The sequence below is a fragment of the Telopea speciosissima genome, chromosome 9 (genome assembly GCF_018873765.1).
Source record: "Telopea speciosissima isolate NSW1024214 ecotype Mountain lineage chromosome 9, Tspe_v1, whole genome shotgun sequence".
Classification (NCBI taxonomy): Eukaryota; Viridiplantae; Streptophyta; class Magnoliopsida; order Proteales; family Proteaceae; genus Telopea; species Telopea speciosissima.
This window is the reverse complement of record NC_057924.1, coordinates 8198901-8219047: the sequence shown is the minus strand read 5'-3', so window position 1 is coordinate 8219047 and position 20147 is coordinate 8198901. Positions and strand designations below refer to the sequence as shown.

Genomic DNA, 20147 nt, shown 5'->3' with positions numbered 1-20147 from the left:
GATTTTGGCACACCTACAGTAGATGTCTTTATGATTATATATCGGTGTACTGAATTCGTAGTGTTGGATCGTGAACGAAATAGAAGCTAAATATGGAATTCACTAGTTATTCGAAAAATATCATAGAGAGCGATTATCAAGATGTGATTGGATAGAAGTCCAGATCCGATGGCATGTAAATCATTAAAAATGTATTTAAAAATTAATTTAATATATTTAATATTATATTATTAAAATTTATGATTCGATCATGAAATCAGAATCTCTATACATTAATTTAAGACATACTGGGGTGAGGTAGCAATTTACCTACATGCCTTAAAAACTTATTATGTAATATTGATTAATGAGAGATTAATGAGTAATTAATTATTTCTTTGGGATATTAGTGTTACAATTATCTGGATGTGTATATTGGAAAATTCTTTCATGGGATTAAATATATTATCGAATTAATATTATATTCTAGGTAGATATTGTAAGGGTATTATGGTAATATCCCTTTATATGTTCTAATATAATCCTACATGTATTATGGCTCAGGCTGTGAGGGGCAATCTAATAATTAGCCCATCTGACCTAAACCCTAGTTTTCCTATAAATACTGACTGGAGGCAGCAACCAAGGTATTCCAAACTTGATACACAGGGTGTAATGCTTTAACCAACCAGTGCTTAAACCCAAAACCCGAACAGATATTCCAATGCGATCCTACCTCTTCTCAATATCGTAGCAATCTAGGAATGTTTTTTTTGTAAGAATCTTACATTATGGAAAGGAGGGATTGAGAATCCTATCTTTTTAGAAAATCAATAAGATTGGGTTCCATTATATATGAGAAGTAGAGCCTTTACCCCTCCCCGCCCCCCCCCCCCCCAAAAAAAAATAAATAAATAAATAAATAAAGAATGTAGAGGGTAGGAGAAACCCTAATTCAATTTGGGAGTTCAACTACATCCTCTCTTTGAGTTTGCTCCTATATTCATCAAGTTGAGCAACCGTTGCCGGCGGAGCATTCCTTGCATAGCTTGATTGTGGAAGAGCTAATTAAGTTAGCTTCTTAGGAAGAATTGCATTAGTAGTTTTCGAGGTAATAGTTTTCTCCATGGTTCAATTTATGTCAAAAAAGAGGTTTTTCCATAGTTCAATTTATGTCAAAAAAGACTTGCATGGTTAAGGGATTTGATGAGAATAAATTTTATTTTTATTCTGCTCTGATCAAGTATTTCAATGAAAAGATTGTAGGATGGAGAAATGAGAAGCAACTAAGATTATGTGGGATTGAAATGTATTGGAATGACCTTGTTATCACAAAGATATTATTTCACATATCAGCCTCCACACTTCCAAAATTAGAAGAGCAATGGCTGAAACTGGATTAGCTGGGTTATGGAGAATCTCAGTTACATATATGGAACTGTTTCCATCAGCAATTTTTATATTTTGTTGTTTTCTTCTTTTCGTTTTTAGATATATTATTCAAAATTTCGACAAAATACACCCAATCGTTTGAAATTGAAAAAAAATCTTGTTACTATTGTCTCAAACATACGAATCATTGGAAGATAAAGAAATAGTTTGAGCGGAACAAGGTGTGTGTTTGACGGCCTTTCAAGGGAAGAGGGGAAAAATAAAAACTAAACTCCATACAAATAGCTTATCATATCATATCATATAATTAAATTGGGATGTGGATCCTGTCTAGTGCAGAGATGGCTGGGGATCACCTAGTGAGGTCTCTCTATCTGCCACGTGTGTTGAAGAAGATCCAAGGGCTGGTCGCTCTCATGTTCTCTCTCTGTCTCTCTTCAATCCATTCTTATTGGGGAATCATCCCCCTCCCCTCTAAGTATCCATAATATCAAACCCCACCCCCAAGTTTTGAATAATGATAATGCCTTCCCCAACTTTTGAAAGATTCTATCAACTGTACCCTAAGTGGCTAATGGTGTTAAAATAGCATTTCAAAAGATGATATTACCCTTTAATTGGATAACCTCATATTTTTCTTCTTCTTCTTCTGGTTTTCTAACTTTTTTTCTTTTTCTTTCAACACAGATCTCCTCTTCTTCTTCTCTGTGTTTCGTTTTCTTCCGCCAGCACCACCATCATCGCCAGCACCACCGCCGTCGATCCTCTTCCACCGCCGGTAGGTAGCAGCCATGGTGCTGCTTATACCAAGATAGAGGCAAAATGACCGCCCTACCCACTGCCTGAGCACCCTGCTCGGGTGGGGTCTACACCTCTGTCTGTGTGTAGGCAGTACAATGGCTGCTACCTGCCTGGCCATAGAGGATCCAAATCCGATTTGAACCCTCTGCGGTCTGGGGTTGAACAACCATTGTTGTGTTCAACTCACATGCCAACACGTGGATTTCATGTCAATCCAATGGTTGGTAGATGAGCTTAATTCAAAATTCAAAATTACCGCTCAATATTAAAAAATGCTAGGCCACCATCAATTGATTGGAATTGAAAAAATCTTTATCACTATTGTCTCAAACATATGATTCATTGGAAGATAAAGAAATAGATCAAACAGAAGAAGGTGTGTTTGCTTATTACATCATATAATTAAATCAATGCAATATTACATAAGGCCAATGATAGTACCTAGGTACAAACCCATGGGGTTGACAAATTAAGGGGTTCCTATAACACTTTATTTAGTAGTAATGTGTATATATGGATCACCTCTCTAAACCCTAAAATTGAGATCTCAATTAATGTTTTAATTAGAGTTTACAAAGGAGTAAAGCTCATATCTTATATTACAACTACCACCAAGAATTCTTCCACCTTGTTTACCATCACAACAACTAGGAAGGTCACTTATTGCATCATCCAAGCACTCCTTGCAGTTAGCTCTAGAGAGATCTCTAGTGCACTGAGCCAAACCATAGAGCTTCTCTGAACCATCAATCACTAGTTCTCCAGTAGCATACAGCTTTGAATTATGATCATCATAAGCATCAGTCGCTACCTCGTTCAGCAACTCTCTAACTTTGTAATTGAATGAGGCTGGATCACTTACGTTCTGTGTGTCATACATGTAGACTTTGTATTTGGTATCAATCTTTCCAAAGAAATCAGAATTGGAGTATTTCAAAAGACAATGATCGTACCAAATAATGGCTTCTTTCTCATTAGAACAGCTTTTGAGAATTTGGGTCTTTGCATCGACAATACAGGTTTTACAATCGGTGCTTGAGACATCACCTCGACATAGACCGAGCCCGTATACTCGATCAGGATCTTTCCCAACTGTGACATACCCGAAGCCTCGGCTGCGAGGAACACTATAGGATAGAGAAGTCATCAAGTTGTTCAAGTTGGTCTCGTAGGTACCATTGGAAGTGTAGTTGTCGAAGTTGGAGCAGATGTGAGAGAGATAGGAGTTTTCTCCAAGAACAACTTGAAGAAGAAGAGCGAGGGATAGAAGATGGAGAGGTGATAACCCTAGCAGATAACCCATTTAGGAGTACTTGAGATATCTGATGATAACAAGAGATGTAAAGTACAGGCTAGTTTTTCACTTTGAATGGATGGTTTCCTATTCGGATTCAGCATCCTTTTAAATAACAAATATGGAAGCTTGGTTTGCTGCTGACCTTTTCCTCCCTCTGACCTTGTGAAGTTAAAAAGAGAACCACGTCAAAGTAGGAACCGTGTAGTTGGTGCATGTGGCACATTACCCTCAATTTGGACCCAGTACTTTATCCTCTATTTGAATTCGGTTCCACTGCACGTATCAACAGGTCAACTTACATGTGAGAGTCAACTATCTGATCTATTTTTATTATTTATAAGGGGAGGAAGGGTTTTTATGAAAATAAATAAAATATGATTGACTCTAAGATGTACGTTCATTGTTCACTGGTTGGTACGTGTAGATAGGGGTGTAAATGAATAGCTAAAATCCGTTTTTGTATCCATGTCCATATCCGTTTAGCACTATCCGAATCCGTCAGAGAGTTAAACGGATGCGGATACGGATATGCTATAGCTATTCGAAAAACTATATTTACATGTAAACGGATAAAATATCTAATCTATATCCGTGTCCATATTCGTTTAGTAGTATCCGCATCCGTTCGAAAGCTAATCAGATGTGGATGCAGATACAACACTATCCAAATCGAATCCAATCCGTTTACATCCCTATGTGCAGATGACCCATTCTCCATTTCGATCTGGACAGAGCTTGATAATCGGATAATATAAAAAAGAAATTGGTATTTTACCCACAAACCTGATTGTCTGCTTTCATCTCAATTGGGGAAAATTACATGCTTGGATTTATTCCACCCTTCTAATTAATCTGTTTATTTAGTTTTAAATGACAGCTACTCTTGTAGACTTAATCATATAACTAGCAAGGGAAAAGAAACGTCACGAAAAGCAAACAAAAGATTAAAAAGAAAAAGAAACAGTCTGTTTTCTTAACATAACTCTGATTTAGGGGGAGACTTGAGAGGTATAAGTATGTTTGGGGGAGGAGGGAAGAAGAGAAGTGAAGCCGTGAATTAAACCCAAGACTTGACTACTAAGGGTTTCAAACCGGTCGGTTCGGATCTAATCGGTCTTGTAAATTTGAGGATTCTAAGGCCAAAATCAACTAATTATGTAATCGATCATCAAAGCCAAGACCTAGACCGATTAATAATCACTCGGCGGTTATAAGTCGTAATACCAAATTCAAACCATTTAATAATCAATCGGTTCAGTTTTGGTCTTATTTGGGTTGGTTAGTCAGGCCTGGGTTTGACAACCCTTAGTTGATGTGCTTAGGGCCATGGCATCTGACTCATGTGGGTAGGTATTACGGCTGACAGGTGAGCGTAGATTTGACTTAACGCATGCCAAGCGCACGTGCATGGCCCCAAATGACTGCGGTGTTTTGGTCATAATTTTTACATTCTTTAATTGAGGATGGAAAAAGGGAGAATCACCACCTAGGATAAGGGACTAGGACCCATTGATGGTTTGTTCCATGTGGGGAAGAATTATGAACTCCAATCTCCCTAGTTTGGTTAAAGATTGGGTAAAGGTCAAGTTACGAAGTTATTAGGCATTCGTTCTGCCTTGGAGAAAGCCAATCTTTCTTCTAGACACCAAATTTGAGCATTCTTCCATGATGTGTATCCTAACCTACATGCATTTCTATGTCTGATCTACTAATATACACTACCAAAATATAGTTATATATTGACCTTAAATATGCTTACCCTAACTAACTACAATAATTTAATTACTATCCTAAATCATGCTTATCTACTTAAATACATACTAAAAGATTGTTAATTTATCTAACTAAGCCTAGGCATGCCTATCTAATTACCTAGTTACTTAACTAATTAAAGAAGTAATAACTTAGGTCGACCTTGGATGAGGGTCGAGAGGAGTGAGCCCCTCGACCCTAAAAACACAGACGCACGAAAGATTTAGGCCTCCCAGCTCAAGGGTAAAGCTTAATTTCTTTCACTCACTCTTGGAAAATTTCAAATATGCGAAGGACTGTATTAAAACTTCCAAAATGTGCTCTATAGGGAGGAATTCCCTTTTAAGATCCTATTTAGATTCTCTCTTTAGACCAAGTATCTCCATTGTTCTAAGTATACGGGTGATCCGTACTAGTTTTGCATCTTGTCGATTTCGATATTGTGTTGATACCATATTAATGATACAGTACGAATAAGGGGTAAAATGATCAAAAAAAATTTGAAGAAGGATCAACGGCAAATTTGTCTGATACAACCGATCCTTGCCGATACTGTATTAGTTTCCGAATTGACCGATAGCTATTGCGATACCGTGCACTAAAACCATGAGTGCATCTTTTAAGATCATAATTAGTTGTATATTATTAGAAAAAAAATTAATTGTATATGGATTATGCCCCTTTTGCCTTGTGGGTGGGGTTGTAGTTGCCAAAGAAGGAAAGATGGGAGCGGCCCAATGTGGGACTATCCCTAAGTGGCAGTTGCGGATCCACATATGTCCTGTATGGATCTACAATGGGCTCATGCAGATCCTCAAGTGCCAGTATAGGTTTCATGCTGATGTGGTTCTCTCGGATTACTTGAATTGGAATCTTTTATTTTGATGGTCATAACTTTTGATCTACTTATCTGATTTCAAAGTGCAATATCTCATTGGAAAGCTAATTTTGAGGACCATCCAATGTAGACATGGACTTGACTGTAAAATTTCCTGAAAAATTACGATAAGCAGTAATGCTTGCTTGGCAATGTGTGTAGGGAGGTAGAAGTGGTAGTTGATTTGTGTCATTCTCGCACCATTGTTTAATGTTTGGTCTTTAATAATAAAAACCTCTTATCCTCATCGTCTATTAAGATTGTTTTAAAAATCATTTTGGCAATAAAAGCTTGTGAGGGAAATTTGGTCTTTTTTTTCCCTTAAGATGAGTTTTCTCCTGAAGGGGATATTGAGAATGTTGTTTCTTAAAGTCATCACTAGGAGATAGCAAAATGAGGTGTCTACAGATAACCATCTACTTAGATCTATCCTCCATCTTGCGAGAGAATGTAATTGGATGGATAAAGACTAACTTCATAGGAAATTCGGGGTGAGATATGGTTGATAAATTGGCCTTTTATGCTATTATTTACCATGTGTGAAAAGAAAGAAATCTTAGATGGACTAAAAAGTTGATATTAAACTCCCAAAATTGTGAAGCTATTTGATGAAGTTAGGAGCAAGATCACTAACTTGGTGGGTATTAATCCAAATACCCTCAGAACGACAGTTTTATTGTTTAGTCTTGGGGATTGTCTCTCTCTCTCTCTCTCTCTCTCTCTTGCCTTCCCAAATACCTAAGGGGTGTCATAGCTTGAGCCTGCGTTGTGGGGTAGTTTCTTCTTTTTCTTCTTCTGTTTCCAATTTATGTCTCCTCTTTGAGGGGTCTGTTGTATTCTCTTGAGCTTCGTTGAATATATTGATTATTAAAAAAAAAAAAAAATGGCAACTGAAATCATTACTGAAACCAAATCGAATTGTTTAAACAAACACCATCAAACTTAACCATTTAATAAAGGATTCGATTGCCATGTAAAAAAAATGCAACCGTTTGATAAACAATTTGGTTGAATTTTAAAAGGTTTGACATCGGGTTTGAATTATTTATAAATCGAAATCGATTATATTTAACTTGGCTAGACCATTTTCAAGTACAGTTGAATTTAAAACATGTATACAAGTATGCAATCAGTAAAGGGGTTTAAAACTGTTACCCAAAAAAGAAAAAAAAAAGTAAAGGGGTTTAAAATTAGAAAACCATTGAAGAACCGCTTTTAAACCATTTAAGAACGTTTAGGAGCCTATTACCTCGAACAGGAAGATAAAGAAATAGGTTGAGCGGAACAAGGTGTGTGTTTTACGGCCTTTCAAGGGAAGAAGGGAAAAAATTATAAACTAAATTCCACACAAATTGCTTATCATATTATATCATATCAGTTAATTAAATTGGGATTTGAATCCTGTCTAGTGCGGGGGTGGCTGGGGATCACCTAATGAGGTCTCTCTATCTGCCACGTGTGTTGAAGAAGATCCAAGGGCTGGTTGCTCTCATGCTCTCTCTCTCTTTCTTCAGTCCATTCTTATTGGGGAAATATCTTCCCCCTCCCCTCTAAGTATCCATAATATCAAACCCCACCCCCAAGTTTTGAATAATGATAATGCCCTCCCCTACTTCTGGTTTTCTGACTTTTTTTTCTCTTTCAACATAGATCTCTTCTTCTTCCGCCAGCACCACCATCATCGCCACCACTACCATTGCAGATCCTCTTCCACCGTCAACAGGTAGCGGCCATTGTGCTGCTTATACCCAGACAGAGGCAAAATGACCACCCTACCCAATGCCTGAGCACCATGCCCGGGTGGAGCCCACGCCTACGTCTGGGTGTAGGCAGCACATTGGCCGCTACCTGCCCGGCCGTAGAGGATCCAAATCCGATTTGGATCCTTTGCGACCTGGGGTTGAGCAGCCATTGTGTTGTGCTCAACTCACAGACCAACACGTGGATTTCATGTCAATCCAATGGTTGGTAGACGAGCTTAATTCAAAATTTAAAATTACCGCTCAAAATTCAAAAATGCTAGACCACCATCAATTGATTGGAATTGAAAAAATCTTGATCACTATTGTCTCAAACATATGATTCATTGGAAGATAAAGAAATAGATCAAACAGAAGAAGGTGTGTTTGCTTATTACATCATATAATTAAATCAATGCAATATTACATGAGGCCAATGATAGTACCTAGCTACAAATCCATAGGGTTAACAAACTAAGGGGTTCCTATAACACTTTATTTAGTAGTAATGTGTATATATGGATGACCTCTAAAACCCTAAAGTTGAGATCTCAATTAATGTTCTAATTAGAATTTACAAAGGAGTAAAGCTCATATCTTATATTACAACTACCACCAAGAACTCTTCCACCTTGTTTACCATCACAACAACTAGGAAGGTCACTTATTGCATCATCCAAGCACTCCTTGCAGTTAGCTCTAGAGAGATCCCTGGTGCACTGAGCCAAACCATAGAGCTTCTCTGAACCATCAATCACTAGTTCTCCAGTAGCATACATCTTTGAATTATGATCATCATAAGCATCAGTCGCTACCTCGTTTAGCAACTCTCTAACTTTGTAATTGAATGAGGCTGGATCACTTACGTTCTGTGTGTTATACATGTAGACTTTGTATTTGGTATCAATCTTTCCAAAGAAATCAGAATTGGAGTATTTTAAAAGACAATAATCGTACCAAATAATGGCTTCTTTCTCATTAGAACAGCTTTTGAGAATTTGGGTCTTTGCATCGGCAATACAGGTTTTACAGTCGGCGCTTGAGACATCACCTCGACATAGACCGAGTCCGTATACTCGATCAGGATCTTTCCCAACTGAGACATACCCGAAGCCTCGGCTGCGAGGAACACTATAGGATAGAGAAGTCATCAAGTTGTTCAAGTTGGTCTCGTAGGTACCATTGGAAGTGTAGTTGTCGGTGTTGGAGCAGATGTGAGAGAGATAGGAGTTTTCTCCAAGAACAACTTGAAGAAGAAGAGCGAGGGATAGAAGATGGAGAGGTGATAACCCTAGAAAATGCATTCTGGAATAGTGGAGATATCTGATGATAACAAGAGATTTAAAGTAAAGGCTAGTTTTTCACTTTGAATGGATGGTTTCCTATTCGGATTCACCATCCCTTTAAATAACAAATATGGAAGCTTGGTTTTGCTGCTGACCTTTTCCTCACTCTGACCTTGTGAAGTTTAAAAGAGAACCAAATCAAAGTAGGAAGTAGGAACCGTGTAGTTGGTGCATGTGGCACATTACCCTCAATTTGGACCCAGTACTTCATCCTCTATTTGAATTCGATTCCGCTGCACGCATCAACAGGTGAACGTACATCCTCTATTTGAATTCGATTCCGCTGCACGCATCAACAGGTGAACGTACATGTGAGAGTCAACTAATTGATCTATTTTTACTATTTACAAGGGGAGGAGGGGTTTTTATGAAAATAAATAAAATATGATTGGCTCTGAGATGTGCATTCACCGGTTGGTACGTGCAAATAGGGTTGTAAATGAATAGTTGAAATCCGTTTCCGTATCCGTGTCCATATCTGTTTAGCACTGTTCGAATCCGTCCGAAAGCTAAATGGATGCGGATACTGATAGGCTATAGCTATCCGAAAAACTATATTTATATGTAAACGGATAAAATATTCAATCCGTATCTATGTCCGTATTCATTTAACAGTAACCGAATCCGTCCGAAAACTAATCAGATGCGGATGTGAATATAGCACTATCCAAGCCGAATCTGATCCGTTTACATTCCTTTGTGTAGATGACCCATTTTCCATTTCGACCTGGACCGAGCTTGACATTCGGATAATATAAAAAAGAAGTTGGTGTTTTACCCACAAACCTGATTGTCTGCTTTCATTTCAATTGGGGAAAATTACATGCTTGGATTTATTCCACCCTTCTAATTAATCTGTTTATTTATTTTTAAATGACAACTACTCTTGTAGACTTAATCTTATAGCTAGCAAGGGAAAAGAAAGGTCAAGAAAAGCAAACAAAAGATTAAAAAGAAATAGAAACAGTCTGTTATTATAACTCTGATTTAGGGAGAGCTTTGAAAGGTATAGTATGTTTGAGGGAGGAGGGAAGAAGAGAAGTGAAGACGGGAATTAAACCAGTCGGTTCGGATCTAATCGGTCTTGTAACTTTGAGGATTCTAGGGCCAAAATCAACTAATTATGTGATCGATTATCAAAGCCAAGACCTAGACCGATTAATAATCACTCAGGCGGTTATAAGTGCTAATACCGAATTCAAACCATTTAATAATCAATCGGTTCAGTTTCGGTCTTATTTGGGTTGGTTTAGTCAAGCCTGGGATTGACAACCCTTACTTGATGTGCTTAGGGCCATGATATCTGACTCTTGTGGGTAGGTACTATGGCTGACAGATGAGGTCGATTTGACCTAATGCATGCTGAGCGCACGTGCATGGCCCCAAATGATTGTCGTGTATTGAACATAATTTTTACATTCCTTGATTGAGAATGGAAAGGGGAACAGTCATCACCCTAGGGGTTAGGTTCCGTAGGTCGATGGTTTGTTCCATGTAGGGCAGAATTATGAACTGCATAATCTCGGTTTAGTTAGAGGTTGGGTAAAGGTTAAGTTACGAAGTTATTAGGCATTCGTTCTACAGATCATTATTCGCCGTTGTAACTGCAGCGATGCAGTACTCATAGTGCGATGTTGCTGGTGCCATGTGTGCATAGCGAGTCCCACATGGCACACATGGCACCTGGAGCACCGCACGATGAGTACAGTAGCACTACAGGTACATCAACAGATAAAAATCCTTCGTTTTGCCTTGGAGAAAGCCAATTTTTTTTTCTAGACACCAAAATTTGAGCATTCTTCCAATATGTGTATCCTAACCTACATGCATTTCTATGTCTGATCTACTAGTATACACTATCAAAATATAGTTATACATTGACCTTACATATGCTTACCCTAACTACAATAATTAAATTACTATCCTAATCATGCCTATCTACTTAAATACATACTAAACATTGTTAATTTATCTAACTAACCCTTGGCATTCCTATCTAATTACCAAGTTACTTAACTGATTAAAACTAACTACAAATATAACTAGAAAAAGAAAGGGGAAAAGTAATAACTTAGGTCGACCTCGAATGAGGGTCGAGAGGGTCCATACTGTGTTGATACCATATTGATGACATAGTACGAACAAGTGGTAAAATAATCAAAAAACATATTTTAAAGAGGAGGATCAACGGCAAATTTGTTCGATACAATCGATCCTCGTTGATACCGTATCAGTTTCCGAATTGATCGATACTTGTTGCGAAACCGTGCACTAAAACCATGAGTACATGTTTTAAGATCTTAATTAATTGTATATTATTATAAAAAAAAGGGTACATGACAGATCACCCCCTGGTTTTCAATCGAAACTCAGATCATCCCCTAGTTTTTGAAAAAACTCAAATTACCCCCTGGTTTAGACCCAATATGATAAATTAGTCTCTACCGTTAGTTTTATGTTGTTAAGTGATGATGTCAGGCAGTTAAATAAATTTAAATACCTAAACTACCTTTGCCTAGTGTAGAGTTACTTTTTTACCCTTGAATCTAAAAACCCTAATTTTTTTTAAATATATAAGGATGAGGGGAATTAGAGGGGAATATTCCATCTTCTTCCCCAAAACAACGGAACGAAAAAGCTCCTGTCCTGCAGTGGCGGGAGCTGGAGTGTCCAACCCAGGAAAACCACAGCAAAAATAGGGGTGGGGTGGTCATTTCACAGATGGGTCCCACATGGGCCCCACATGTGAAATGACCACCTCACCCCCTGTTTCCAGGTGGTTTTGCTGGACTGGAAGCTCCAGCTCCCGCCACTGCAGGACAGGAACCAAATCCACAACGGAAAGACAAAACAGAAAACGGTAATGGTGAACACAACTGAAAATCTTCTTCTCTAATGGTGAACACAACTAAACACAACCGAAAATCTTCTTCTCTAATGGTGAACACAACTGAAAATCTTTCATTTCCCTTAGACCCTCAATTGTAACCCTAGGAAAATAATTAATGGGTTCTCTTTCAAACCCTTTTCTTCCTACTTGTAAAGTGCTTCTTTTGATTTTCCTCAGTAAATCAAATCCTGGTTCTGATTCGCTGAAGTTCTTTTTTTTTTTTTCTGAAGGAGATGTGGAGGTCGAGGATGACAGGGAGAGAAAGGAGAGACATATGAGAGAGAGAGAGAGAGAGAGAGAGAGAGAGAGAGAGAGAGAGAGAGAGAGAGAGAGAGAGAGAGAGAGAGAGAGTGGAAGAAGCAGAAGCGGCAGTGGTAGCAAAACCCACATCCCTCTTCACACTTGTTGGCTTGCTGCTGCCCGACCACACTCATCTTTGCCTTTTGTCTTTGCTGTTGCTGAGAGTTAGAGACTTATATAGTTAAAAAAGAGGGTTTTTTTTTTTTCTTTTCAGGGATTTGATTTTCGTTGTTATTGTTTGAGAGCGAGGCCAGCGAGCAAGCGGAAGCCAAACAAATATGAAGGAGAACAGTGATGCATCTAAAAACTACCCTTCGCCGGGATTATTGAGCCGCCGTCAATCTCCGGCGATCCTTGAAACGCACAGCCAAAATCGCTTTTGTTTTTTTGTTTTGTTTTTTTTTTTTTTAATTTATTTCAGCGGCAACAGGTGACGGAAACAGAGATTCAATCTTTTGTGGAGATCTCTCTCGTCTAAAGATGTTCCATTCTAAAATTCAGGGGGTAGCAACCATACTCTATGGGCTCTCAAAGGCACAGTTATTCGGCTGGAATACACTAGCAGAAGAGGAGCAGGAAAGACCTGAAACTAGATCTGGGCAGTAACTTGGACCAGTCAAAGTTGCAGGTTTCGGTTCTTACAGCAGTGATCTTCTTTGAAGCTGAAACCTAAAGGGTAAATATGCCTACAAATGGAGAACGTAAATCCAGAAAATGAGGCGGAAGGAAGAGGACATGAGAGAGGAGGTCTTAAACTCAGGCACTGTTTGGAATATGAGTTGCAAAGTGGGGTTTGAATCAGGGTAGTTCAAATCACTGGAGAAGGGTTGACATCTAGGATGCTCGATAACCGTGACCCCTCCATTAATGACCTTCGTCGTTAGCTCCTCCACACGTCCCTCTATCTTTTGCCGGACAATATGTTCGGGAAGCAGAGGCGGCGGTGGTGGCAGTGCTGCCAACGGAGTTGCAGGGAAGGGATGGGGTATTTTAGGTTGAAGATGAAGGAAGGGTAGTATTGTAAATTTAATTCTAATGTTTTAATACAAAGGTGAAATAGTCATTTTACACCAACAACTAACAGCAGACTAACATGTTACTGTAGAGGGGTTGACTTGAGTTTTTTCAAAAATTAGGGGGTGATTTGAGTTTCGATTGACAACCAAAGGGCAACCTATAATTTACCTAAAAAAAATTAATTGTATATCGATTATGCCTCTTTTGCCCCGAGGGTGGGGTTGTAGCCTTGTAGTAGCCAAAGAAGGAAAGATGGGAGCTGCCCAATGTGGGACTATCCCAAAGTGGCAGTTGCGGATCCACATATGCCTTGTGTGGACCTACAATGGGCTCATGTAGATCCTCAAGCGCTAGTATAGGTTTCATGCTGATGTGGTTCTCTCGGATTACTTGAATTGAAATCTTTTATTTCGACGGTCATAACTTTTGGTCTACTTATCTGATTTCGATGTGCAATATATCATTGGAAAGCTCATTCTAAGGACTATCCAATGTAGACATGAATTTGACCATAAAATTTCCTGAAAAATTATGACAAGCGGTAATACTTGCTTGGTAATGTGTGTAGGGAGGGAGAATCTGTAGTTGATTTGTATCATTCTCACACCATTGGTTAATCTTTGGTCTTCAATAATAAAAACCACATATCCTCATCGTTGATTAAGATTGTTTTAAAAAACATTTTGGAAATAAAAGCTTGTGAGGGAAATTTGGTCTTTTTTTCCCTGTAGTTTTCTCCTGAAAGGGATATTGAGAATGTTGTCTCTTAAAGTCATCACTAGAAGGTAGCAAAATGAAGTGTCTACAGATAACCATCTACTAGATCTATCCTCCCTCTTGCGAGAGAATGTAATTGGATAAAGACTAACTTCATAGGAGATTCGGGGTGACATATGGTTGATAAATTGGCCTTTTGTGCTACTATTTACCATGTGTGAAAAGAAAGAAATCTTAGATGGACTGAAAAGTTGATATCAAACTCCCAAAGTTGTGAAGCTATTTGTTGAGGTTAAGAGCAAGATCACTAACTTGGTGGGTGTTATTCCAAATACCCTCGGAACAACAGTTTTATTGTTTAGTCTTGGGGATTGTCTCTCTCGCTCTTGCCCTCGCAAATACCTAAGGGTATCCTCTGCTGTCCACTGACCGGACAGCAGAGTGTTGTCCGCTCACATGGGGCCGAAATGACCATTTAACCTCCCTGCCCAAACACTCTATCCGAGTGGAGGTTATATGGTCATTTCGCCCCTGTGAGCGGACAGCACCCTGCTGTCCGGTCAACGGACAACAGAGGATATAAATCCAAGGGTACGTGTCATAGCTTGAGCCTACGTTGTGGGGGTAGTTTCTTCTTTTTCTTCTTCTGTTTTCAATTTATGTATGTATTCTCTTGAGCTTCGTTGAATATTTTAATTATTAAAAAAAATATATAAACTGAAATCATATCTGAAACCAAATCGAATTGTTTAGACAAACACCGTCAAACTTAACCATTTAATAAAGGATTCGATTGTGATGTAAAAAAAAATGCAACCGTTTGATAAACAGTTTGGTTGAAATTTAAAAAGTTTGACATCGGGTTTGAACTATTTATAAATTGAAATCGATTATAATTAACTCGGCTAGAACATTTACATCAAGTCTCCACATTTTGGCAAGTACACTTGAATTTAAAACATGTATACAAGTATGCAATCAGTAAAGGGATTTAAAATTGTTACCAAAAAAAAAAAAGAAGGAAGCAAAGGGGTTTAAAATTAGAAAACCATTGAAGAACCGCGAAGGTGTGTGTTTGACGGCGTTTCAAGGGAAGAGGGGAAAAAATTACAAACTAAATTCCATACAAATTGCTTATCATATTATATCATATCATATCATATCATCTAATTAAATTGGGATTTGGATCCTGTTAAGTGCGGGGGTGGTTGGGGATCACCTAGTGAGGTCTCTCTATCTGCCACGTGGGTTGAAGAAGGACCAAGGGATGGTCGCTCTCATGCTCTCTCTCTCTCTCTCTCTCTCTCTCTCTCTCTCAATCCATTCTTATTGGGGAAATATCATCCCCCTCCCCTCTAAGTATCCATAATATCAAACCCCACCCCCAAGTTTTGAATAATGATAATGACCTCCCCTACTTTTGAAAGTTGTTATGAACTGTACCCTAAGTGGCTAATGGTGTTAAAATAGCAGTTCAAAAGACGATATTACCCTTTAATTGGCTAACCTCATACTTTTCTTCTTCTGGTTTTCTAACTTTTTTTTTTCTTTCAACATAGATCCCTTCTTCTTCCTCCAGCACTACCATCATTGCCACCACTATCGCCGTAGATCCTCTTCCACCGCCAACAGGTAGCGGCTACTGTGCTGCTTATACCTAGAAAGAGGCAAAATGATCACCCTACCCACTGCCTGAGCACCCTGCCCAGGTGGAATCCATGCCTATATATGTCTGGGTGTAGGCAGCACATTGGCCGCTACCTACCTGGCTGTAGAGGATCCAAATCCGATTTGGATCCTTTGCGACCTGGGGTTGAGCAGCCATTGTGTTGTGCTCAACTCACAGACCAACACGTGGATTTCATGTCAATCCAATGGTTGGTAGACGAGCTTAATTCAAAATTACAGCTCAAAATAAAAAAATGCTAGGCCACCATCAATTGATTGGAATTGAAAAAATCTTGATCACTATTGTCTCAAACATATGATTCATTGGAAGATAAAGAAATACATCAAACAGAAGGTGTGTTTGCTTATTACATCATATAATTAAATCAATGCAGTATTACATAAGGCCAATGATAGTACCTAGGTACAAACCCATGGGGTTGACAAATTAAGGGGTTCCTATAACACTTTATTTAGTAGTAATGTGTATATATGGATCACCTCTCTAAACCCTAAAATTGAGATCTCAATTAATGTTTTAATTAGAGTTTACAAAGGAGTAAAGCTCATATCTTATATTACAACTACCACCAAGAATTCTTCCACCTTGTTTACCATCACAACAACTAGGAAGGTCACTTATTGCATCATCCAAGCACTCCTTGCAGTTAGCTCTAGAGAGATCTCTAGTGCACTGAGCCAAACCATAGAGCTTCTCTGAACCATCAATCACTAGTTCTCCAGTAGCATACATCTTTGAATTATGATCATCATAAGCATCAGTCGCCACCTCGTTCAGCAACTCTCTAACTTTGTAATTGAAGGAGCTAGGATCACTTACGTTGTGTGTGTTATACATGTAGACTTTGTATTTGGTATCAATTTTTCCAAAGAAATCAGAATTGGAGCATTTCAAAAGACAATAATCGTACCAAATGATGGCTTCTTTCTCATTAGAACAGCTTTTGAGAATTTTGGTCTTTGCATCGGCAATACAGGTTTTACAATCGGCGCTTGAGACATCACCTCGACATAGACCGAGTCCGTAAACTCGATCAGGATCTTTGCCAACTGAGACATACCTGAAGCCTCGGCTGCGAGGAACACTATAGGATAGAGAAGTCATCAAGTTGTTCAAGTTGGTCTCGTAGGTACCATTGGAAGTGTAGTTGTCGGACTTGGAGCAGATATGAGAGAGACAGGAGTTTTCTCCAAGAACAACTTGAAGAAGAAGAGCGAGGGATAGAAGATGGAGAGGTGATAACCCTAGCAGATAACCCATTTAGGAGTAGTTAAGATATCTGATGATAACAAGAGATGTAAAGTAAAGGCTAGCTTTTCACTTTGAATGGATGGTTTCCTATTCGGATTCACCACCCTTTAAATAACAAATATGGAAGCTTGGTTTTGCTGCTGACCTTTTCCTCCCTCTGACCTTGTGAAGTTTAAAAGAGAACCAAATCAAAGTAGGAAGTAGGAACCGTGTAGTTGGTGCATGTGGCACATTACCCTCAGTTTGGACCTAGTACTTTATCCTCTATGTGAATTCGATTCCGCTGCATGCATCAACAGGTGAACGTACATGTGAGAGTCAATCATCTGATCTATTTTTACTATTTATAAGGGGAGGAGGGGTTTTTATGAAAATGAATAAAATATGATTGGCTCTGAGATGTACGTTCACCGGTTGGTATGTGCAGATAGGGTTGTAAATGAATAGTCGAAATTCGTTTTCTTATCCGCGTCCATATCTGTTTAGAACTGTCCGAATCCGTCCGAAAACAAAAGGAATGCGGATACGGATAGGCTATAGCTATCCGAAAAACTATATTTATATGTAAATAGATAAAATATCCAATCCGTATCTGTGTCCGTATTCGTTTATCAGTATCCAAATCTGTCCGAAAGCTAATCAGATGCGGATGTGGATAAAGCACTATCCAAGCCAAATCCGATCCGTTTACATCCCTACATACAGATGACCCATTCTCCATTTCGACCTGGATAGAGCTTGACATTCGGATAATATACAAAAGAAGTTGGTGCTTTACCCACAAACCTGATTGTCTGCTTTCATCTCAATTGGGGAAAATTACATGCTTGGATGTTTTCCACCCTTCTAATTAATCTGTTTATTTATTTTTAAATGACAACTACTCTTCTAGACTTAATCATATAGCTAGCAAGGGAAAAGAAAGGTCAAGAAAAGCAAACAAATGATTAAAAAGAAAAAGAAACAGTCTGTTAACATAACTCTGATTTAGGGAGAGATTTGAAAGGTATAGTATGTTTGGGGGAGGAGGGAAGAAGAGAAGTGAAGACGTGATTTAAACCCAAGACCTGACTAAAATGGGTGTCAAACCGGTCGGTTTGGATCTAATCAGTCTTGTAACTTTGAGGATTCTAAGGCCAAAATCAACTAATTATGTAATCGATCATCAAAGCCAAGACCTAGACCGATTAATAATCCCTCGGCGGTTATAAGTCGTAATACCAAATTCAAACCATTTAATAATCAATCGGTTCAGTTTTGGTCTTATTTGGGTTGGTTAGTCAGGCCTGGGTTTGACAACCCTTAGTTGATGTGGTTAGGGCCATGGCGTCTGACTCATGTGGGCAGGTATTACCGCTGACAGGTGAGCATCGATGTGACCTAATGCATGCCAAGCGCACGTGCATGGCTCCAAATGACTGCGGTCTTTTGGTCATAATTTTTACATTTTTTAATTGAGGATGGTAAATGGGAGAATCACTTCTTAGGATAAGGGGCTAGCACCCATTGATGGTTTGTTCCATGTAAGGTAGAATTATGAACTCCAATCTCGCTGGTTTGGTTAAAGATTGGGTAAGGATCAAGTTACGAAGTTGTTAGGCATTCGTTCTGCCTTGGAGAAAGTCAATCTTTCTTCTAGACATCAAATTTGAGCATTCTTCCATGATGTGTATCCTAACCTACATGCATTTCTATGTCTGATCTACTAATATACACTACCAAAATATAGTTATATATTGACCTTACATATGCTTACCCTAAATAACTACAATAATTTAATTACTATCCTAAATCATGCTTATCTACTTAAATACATACTAAAAGATTGTTAATTTATCTAACTAAGCCTAGGCATGCCTATCTAATTACCTAGTTACTTAACTAATTAAAGAAGTAATAACTTAGGTCGACCTTGGATGAGGGTCGAGAGGGGTGAGCCCCTCGACCCTAAAAACAAAGACGAATGAAAGATTTAGGCCTCCCAACTCAAGGGTAAAGCTTAATTTCTTTCACTCACTCTGGGAAAATTTCAACAATGCGAAGGGCTGTATTAAAACTTCCAAAATGTGCTCTATAGGGAGGAATTCCCTTTTAAGATCCTATTTAGATTCTCTCTTTAGACCAAGTATCTCCATTGTTCTAAGTATACGGGTGATCCGTACTAGTTTTGCATCTTGTCGATTATGATATTGTGTTGATACCATATTAACGATACAATACGAATAAGGGGTAAAATGATCAAAAAAAATTTGAAGAAGGATCAATGGCAAATTTGTCTGATACAACTGATCCTTGCCGATACCGTATTAGTTTCCGAATTGACCGATAGCTATTGCGATACCGTGCACTAAAACCATGAGTACATCTTTTAAGATCATAATTAATTGTATATTATTATAGAAAAAATTAATTGTATATGGATTATGCCCCTATTGCCCTGTGGGTGGGGTTGTAGTTGCCAAAGAAGGAAAGATCGGAGCTGCCCAATGTGGGACTATCCCTAAGTGGCAGTTGCGGATCCACATATGTCCTGTATGGATCTACAATGGGCTCATGCAGATCCTCAAGCGCCAGTATAGGTTTCATGCTGATGTGGTTCTCTTGGATTACTTGAATTGGAATCTTTTATTTTGATGGTCATAACTTTTGATCTACTTATCTGATTTCAACGTGCAATATCTCATTGGAAAGCTAATTCTGAGGACTATCCAATGTGGACATGGACTTGACTGTTAAATTTCCTGAAAAATTACGATAAGCAGTAATGCTTGCTTGGCAATGTGTGTAGGGAGGGAGAATTGGTAGTTGATTTGTGTCATTCTCGCACCATTGTCTAATGTTTGGTCTTTAATAATAAAAACCTCTTATCCTCATCGACGATTAAGATTGTTTTAAAAATCATTTTGGCAATAAAAGCTTGTGAGCGAAATTTGGTCTTTTTTTCCCTTAAGTTGAGTTTTCTCCTGAAGGGGATATTGAGAATGTTGTTTCTTAAAGTCATCACTAGGAGATAATAAAATGAGGTGTCTACAGATAACCATCTACTTAGATCTATCCTCCATCTTGCGAGAGAATGTAATTGGATAGATAAAGACTAAC

The 20147-nt window shown here is 38.5% G+C and overlaps 3 protein-coding genes across 3 annotated transcripts; all 3 read right to left on the bottom strand.

The window, feature by feature from the left end:
* Positions 1–2731: 2731 nt before the first annotated feature.
* On the bottom strand, positions 2732–3475 carry LOC122638597 (cysteine-rich repeat secretory protein 38-like). The gene has a single exon (XM_043831462.1). It carries the CDS (start codon positions 3473–3475, stop codon positions 2732–2734), a length of 744 nt encoding a protein of 247 aa, XP_043687397.1.
* Positions 3476–8400: 4925 nt separating this feature from the next.
* On the bottom strand, positions 8401–15932 carry LOC122638596 (cysteine-rich repeat secretory protein 38-like). Its single transcript, XM_043831461.1, has 3 exons — positions 15873–15932; positions 10275–10284; positions 8401–9128 (listed from the first exon to the last, which is right to left on the bottom strand). Exons 1-3 carry the CDS (start codon positions 15930–15932, stop codon positions 8401–8403), a joined length of 798 nt encoding a protein of 265 aa, XP_043687396.1.
* A 381-nt stretch (positions 15933–16313) lies between these two features.
* LOC122638595 (cysteine-rich repeat secretory protein 38-like) lies at positions 16314–18737 on the bottom strand. The gene is made up of 3 exons (XM_043831460.1): positions 18732–18737; positions 18169–18178; positions 16314–17041 (listed from the first exon to the last, which is right to left on the bottom strand). Exons 1-3 carry the CDS (start codon positions 18735–18737, stop codon positions 16314–16316), a joined length of 744 nt encoding a protein of 247 aa, XP_043687395.1.
* Between the last annotated feature and the right edge of the window lie 1410 nt (positions 18738–20147).